The sequence below is a fragment of the Belonocnema kinseyi genome, chromosome 9, assembly GCF_010883055.1.
Source record: "Belonocnema kinseyi isolate 2016_QV_RU_SX_M_011 chromosome 9, B_treatae_v1, whole genome shotgun sequence".
Taxonomy (NCBI): domain Eukaryota; kingdom Metazoa; phylum Arthropoda; class Insecta; order Hymenoptera; family Cynipidae; genus Belonocnema; species Belonocnema kinseyi.
The window spans coordinates 22,668,539-22,675,557 of NC_046665.1; the positions used below are offsets into that span (position 1 = coordinate 22,668,539).

The 7,019-nt window shown below is 35.2% G+C and overlaps 1 protein-coding gene across 1 annotated transcript in view; it reads right to left on the bottom strand.

Moving 5' to 3' along the window:
• Positions 1–7,019, bottom strand: part of LOC117180441 (histone-lysine N-methyltransferase EHMT1) — a 75,647-nt gene that overhangs the window by 56,341 nt on the left and 12,287 nt on the right. The window contains exons 3-6 of the mRNA XM_033372939.1: positions 3,732–3,782; positions 3,568–3,671; positions 2,846–3,494; positions 2,424–2,756 (exon numbers count right to left, since the gene is read on the bottom strand). Of these exons, the coding sequence (XP_033228830.1) occupies positions 2,424–2,756; positions 2,846–3,494; positions 3,568–3,671; positions 3,732–3,782 (1,137 nt within the window). The remainder of the gene's footprint in view (positions 1–2,423; positions 2,757–2,845; positions 3,495–3,567; positions 3,672–3,731; positions 3,783–7,019) is intronic.

The window sequence follows — 7,019 nt, forward strand, 5'->3', positions numbered from 1 at the left end:
ATTTCTATGTCAGCCCCTACATGTACACCAATTTTCAACCTTATCCGAGTCACGTAAGTTAACTGCCAAAAATTCGCACCTTTGACAGGTCGCCACAGGTGACTTTTTTGAATTAACCTACAAAAAAAAGTCTGCACGGACGTCCGTTAGCATGTTCACTATCTTTTCCCAAATTTTGAAGACAAATATTTATTAATCTAGGAAAAAAGCCGGGGGAATCTAACACTGATAAAATCAATACTAATCCCTAAGCGCCATGCAAATTAATCAAATTTATCAAAATAAATTTATTTTTGAATTAACCGACAAAAAAGTGTGCAGGGACGTCCATTAGCATGTTCGCTACAATTTCCCAAATTTTTAAGACAAAATATTTATTATTCTAGAAAAAAGCCGGGGGAACCTAAAACTGGTAAAATCGATAATTTTCTAAGTATCACATGCCCTTAAGAAATTAAATTTTAGAAAAAAAGAAATATATTCATAAATATAATTTAAACAAATAATAAATTTTTAAAAATAATAAAATTGCAAAAAAAGTAATTAATTAAAAAAGAAAATTGTTAAAGAAATAAAATTAAGGAAAAAATAAAATGGTATAAGAAATATAATAATTACAAAAATTAAATCGATTAAAAACTGGAATTGGTTACAAAATTTAATTAAAATTTTTTTTTTTAATTACAACATTTGACCAAAATAATTGTTGAAATAAAAGTAATAGATAGATATTTGGCCCCCCAAAATTTGAAATTAAATTTTAAACAAATTTATGTGAATGTTATTTTGAATACTCTTATCATCGAGTATCAGTATTCTCAGTTGTGTAAGAAATTAAATTTCAGAAAAAAATTTGAACTCATTATAACAAGTGAAATATAAAAAATATAAACTAACATCATTATTACAGTTTATTCCACTATTGTTATAAATATATTACTTGTTTCTTCCAAATTTTAAATATTGAAAAAATTCGGAATAAAACCTAATTTTCTAAGAAATCTAAAGAGGTAATCCTAGAACAGGTGAAAAATATACAAAGGTGGAAGTCTGGGTCTCACTGCCTGAGTCTAAAGTGTGCAGCTTACTACTCCGCCCACTAACCAGTAATTCCCTAAGTGTAATAAAGGCGCAAATGCAGAGTCAGTTTGCATATTGACATTTGACGAGTTTATGAACTCTGATAAATTTTGTTAGCTGAAATCACCAAAAATCTTGAGTACCATGCGCTCGCTCAATTATTATTTTAACATTCTTAAAGAATACACAATAGTTACGTCTATTATATAATATACGTCTGTTTTAATATCAAGGCATGTTATGAATTGTAAAAATATACATTTATGGAAATGATTTAGAATTTGAGGAACAAATTCGAGTGCGAAGACCGAAATACGTGATAAGAGTGTGTTCGTTAAAACCGAAGGAGCTTTAACAAAAGAGAATTCACAATCATGAAATTACTGTTTTCGATGCTTTCGCCTTTGGTTTTAAAAAGTCTGTGCACAATGATCGAGCGCGTAGCTCGAGGTAAATACATTATCGAGCACGAAGCGCAAGAATCAAGAGTTGCACGCCGTAGGTTGGTAGCGCCGTAGGGTTGGGATTGTCGATATTGTCAGCACTTTGATAGAGCAGAAAACATGGAGAATAGACATAAGGAGCACAATATAATGAAACGAAAAATAAACAAGCGTGCGCGGATAAAGTTTCATATATTGAATAATAATTACTTTGAAGTATAGTATGTTGCATTACATGGGATGAAACACAACGATTGCAACAAGAGTAAAGTTTGCTGCCAGAGCGAAGCGAGGGCTGCCTTCAGACGAATTGTGACCGTTGTGTTAAATTCCTAGTAATGCATATTATTTTCCATAGCAAGTCTATTGAAAATTCGAGTTAAGGCACCTGTTAGACCGTACCTACCTACGTGTCTACCCTAGAGCTGAAAAAAAAAGTTTCAACCCTAGGGATGCAAACACTGTTTCAGCCCGCTCTACACGTACCAAAACTCGAAGAAAAAATGTTTCAACCCTAGGGATGCAAACACCATTTTGCCATACATTTCAACACTAGTACCACGCTCTCTAAGTTTGGGCGCGAAACTCCGCCCATAAACATGCTTGTTTTTCGTGACGTCAATGTACAGGACTTCGAATTCTTTATGCCCATTCTCCATTTCCTCCACGCCGTATCAGCCTGCATAGTATATTTGATGAAACCAACAAAAAGCAGTCGTATAGTAAGTCAACCACCTGTTTTTTAAAAGATATTAAGCTGGCACTACACAGATATTCCACATAAAACATTTCTGGAGATTACAACATTACAATCTTATAAAAAAAAACCGTCAAAGTAGATTTTACTCTCACGGCTTGTGCTTACAAAGCCTTAAAATTGCCATAAAGTGTAAACCTTACCTACTAAAGTCCTTGGTACTTTACATTCCCTCAGTATAATTCGGCAAACATCTAAATGGCCAGATTTGGCTGACATGTGTAAGGCCGTCATGCCATCTTCGCCCTTTAGGGTGACGTCAGCTCCAATTCTAATCAGATATCGCACAACGTCGGCCCTTCCTTTGGTTGCGGCTAACATCAATGGCGTTAATTGATTTTTATCCATAACATCCACCTGAGCACCAGCCTGAATTAGAACATGCAGACAGGACAAATGGCCTTTTTCTGCAGCTAAATGCAAACACGTGCGACTAGCATAGTCTCGGAATGTATGATTTGCATTGTAACCGCAGGCTGCAAACAATTATCACTGCATTTATTTTCTTTGGGAGTAGATCGAATGAATATGCTTCAAATATAGAAACCAAGAATCAAGAACCTACCTAAAATGTTTACTAACTTATCCAAGTCACCATTTTTAACAGAAGTGTAAAGACTCATGATAGTATAACGTTCAGGCCTCTCAGAGTTTCCAGTAGTTGGTTCAGGTATTTTGATCAATTCAGGTTGAATTAAAGGAATTGGTGGCCTTCTTTCCGCAAGCTTAGTGTTATCACCCTTTCCCGGCAAAGACATTTTAGCAGATAGTACCTTGGAGAATTTTCTTCGAGTTGGAATATATACGGGTTGTCTTATACCAGTCATAGACACAAAAACATCGTACTCTATACTGTCGTCTCCACAATGCGGGCATGCACCTTTTTTGGAATGATAAAGTTCACAATCGCGGTGGTATTGATGTCCATTTGTGCATTGCATAAATCTGCCTTGTAAACAAAAAAGTCCACAGGTAGGGCAGCAATTGTGCCTGAGCAATCTTTCCTTGTGCATACGACAGAGAATGATAAAGGGCACACGAGTGCTCGTTCGACGCATAGCCACATCATTGGTATCAACTTCATTGCAACATCCTACTATTTTATTGTCCATAGAATCTACTGCTGTACAGTAAAGTGGAGGACCATTGCCGCTGATCGTTACATAGAGCTGAGATCGTACTTGACAGAGACACAGCATTGACTTCCCGTAAATCTAAAAACGTACTTTATTATGGATACTTTTTTAAGATATTATAATGGTCTTACATTTCTATTACGGTTTTCACCTCGCATAAAATTGCCGTAGATTCTGGCTTCGAAGCTTGTCCTTCTGCTGGACTGGGGCTAGAAGCCATACTTCTCCTCGTTCTTTTTGCAGGCAAACTACCCTCTGAAAGGAAATGTGCAATTTTGTTAAGCTACACTGGTTACAGTGAAGTCAAAGACATACCTTCCGGACAATCATTAGTTTTTCCAGCTTCAGCGATGTTATTAGATCCGTCTAGAAATATGTTAAAGAACTTCACTTATTTAAATGTTCATAGTGGCCGCTAAAATTGTGTTATCCCAAGTAACCAAAACTTTTTAATTTGGAAATGGTAAATCTGACAATTTGAATCGCATTATCCTAGGTCGAAAAAAATTCTTTGTATTTTTACTATTTTTGCGCGTACATTTAATTTCTATGATACAGAAGTTTAACCGAGACTCATTTAATGACTTCTCCATGGAGAATAGATACAAGGAGACCAAATTAGTGAAACTGAAAATGAACACTTTTCTGTTGCTAGAAGTACACACACACACACACACACGCGCGCGCGCGCGTGCAATATCACACTTGGCTGCCGATGTAAACGCGAGTCAAATGTAAATAAATAATGATTGAACAATTAATAGTTTGTGAATAAAGGCAAGGATGTTAAAATTAAAAAACGCTGTATAAAAGCTCAAGTTTCCAGTAAGTGTGGTTTCAAGTGTATAATGTACAAGATTTTCAGAGTGGTGTAAGTTGTATGTTTATTGGTTTTGTTGCGAACGCGTCGAATACCTGTCGCACGCATAGTGTTGGTAAAAGTAATTTGATATTTTCATAAACATACTACCTACCTCTTCCATGGCGAATAATTTTTTATTCCACAAACATTTCACAAAATCCTGCCTGATTATTAATTATTTGTTCAAGCGACCTGTCAATACAAAACAATGGAGGCGGCCATATTGTTTTAAAGTGCGGTAGGCACGCCACGCTCAACAAGTTTGAACTATGCGTAAGTGTGATTTTACATATGTGTGTTTGTGCATACATCTGGCAAAAGAAAAATTACCGTTTTTGGTGAAGTCCATGAATTACAGATTGGTCTCCTTATATCTACTATTCTCCATGGACTTCTCCTACAAAAATTAGGAGACTTAAAAAGTAACTTTTTCAAATTCAAGTTTTGAAAACTGAATAGTTTAAAATTTTTAGGCCTTGGAAATAAAGCATTTTAAATTAGATATTCAAAACTACGATATTTTAAACTTTATAAATTGAGCAGTAGTGCTTTCTGTATATTTTTAAGTTGACGCATGAGGTTCCATAACTTAAAAATACACGTGGTATCATTACCGCATATGCCAGAGATATCCGCGTTCTCCCATCACTGTAATACTGCCATGTAAAATACGAAAGCGGTAACTATGATAAATTTAGGATTTTCCACCTGATTCGCAATTGTTTTTCATTTAAATTAAAGGCATGCTCTGCGCGAATTACGCAACTAAACCAGGCCCCAAATATAATTTTTTTTGTCCACATGAAAAAATAAACTTAAAAGAAATAGGAAATAATTTGGGAAATGGTAAATAAATGTAAAACGATAGTGTGTGGTCATGCACAGAGTTAAGAGAAGAAAAAAATTTTATAAACTAATAATATAATATATTATAATATCGAGCGTGATCAACCGATGCTCTGCTTATGCTATCGGACCATGGTCAGCTCGTTACCACGAGGACTGACGGTCGGTAAAGAAAACAAATTTATCAACTTGGGATCTTTCAGTGCAGGATGAATTCAACTCGAGAACCTGAGGCGCAATTTTGCTTAGAGCCCCTGGAAATAAATCGGGTAAAGAGAAGGATTATAATATTTTACAAAAATGGAAAACTACCATTATCGTTTCGATTAAAAAAAATTGAATCTAACCTCAACATTTTAAAATTATAATATAGCAGACAAAAAAAAATTGTGCAATTCTTTTACAGAAGTCACACATATACTTTTTGTTGTTGTGATTGTAAATACTTTGAGAACCAATATGCATGTAAGCAATATTGCAGATAAGAATATTCTTATCACGTGAAATGGCGTTAATTTAATCTCATTTTACTAATTATCTAATACTTTTTCAATTAAAATTATGAAAATATTATTATTGGCTAAAATCACCTCTTCACGTGATATAAGGCCGTTTCAGTGCAGCACTTTATAACATACAGGGGTGAATGCAAGGGGGAGTGTTGGGGGTTCGACCCCCCCCCTTCCCCCAATGTAAACAAACTTGTTTAATTTTAAAATTATTTAAAATTTGAACGAATCACTTGCACCGCGCGTAAAAAATTTTGGTACCTTTTAGTAAAAACTGCTGCTGTGTCAATAGGCCGACAGTACTGTTATAATCTTATTTTTATAATTATGCAATACTGTATCAACTCATACGCATGCAAAAATGTATGCTTGATGAGAATATTGTTAACTACAGGAAATCGACAGACATTATCCGTTTGGCTCAATCCCAAGATCTCATTACCTACAGATATTGTCTGACGTACTCAACCCTGTGGACTCAAAAGTATAGGTGATAACCTAAGGTTTATCACCAGCAATTGGCCAATTACAAAAGCGACGCAGCCCTTTTCTTCTGGGGGGGGGGGCGGAATTAGCAGTACATTTTTTGCGAAATAATGAAATTTTCTACCTAAAAAGACGAATTTTAAACAAAACAGTTGAATTTTGAACCAAAAAGGACGACTTTTTAACAAGATTGTGAATTTTTAACCAAACAGTTGCATTTTTATCTAAGAAAGATGCGATATCTACTAGGACAGATCAATTTTCAAACCAAAAAGACAAATTTTCGAACAACCCCGTGGGCACAAAACTATGAAAATCCCAAGAACGTGTTTGGGACGTTTCTAGGATGTCCTATGTCAGCCCAATCAACGTCTCTAAGACGTCCAATGTCCTAAAGATTGTACGTTTTAAGAGCATCCCTAGGATGTACAAAAGACATTTTAGAAAAGAGGTCTTCGGGATGTCCCAAAGACGTCTCTAGGACATCCTTAATTTTTTTGCCCACTGTGAATAGTTAAATTTTCGATCAAAAAGGATAACTTTTTAACAAAGTTATTGAATTTTCAGACAAATAACAAAATGTATATCTAACAATTGCTACAATATTCCAATTTCTAAAGTTTTCTATGTATGGTCACGGAATATTGAGTCTTCAATGTCTTCACAACAGGATTATTCTGGGTACAGCACATAGAGTCGCAAATGGAAGAGACCTTCTTCTTAAAATTGTCAGGAATCCAGAAGAAGTGGGCAAAGGAGCGTTTCTGTAGAAAGCAGCGGAGGAGGCTGCTGAAACACTCGGACTTAACTTCAGTATTAGGGGTGAGCAAAATGCATCAAATCTTGTCTATCTCGAGTACTCACTCCTGAAAGCCCGGATTAAGAAAGCACAAGAGAAAA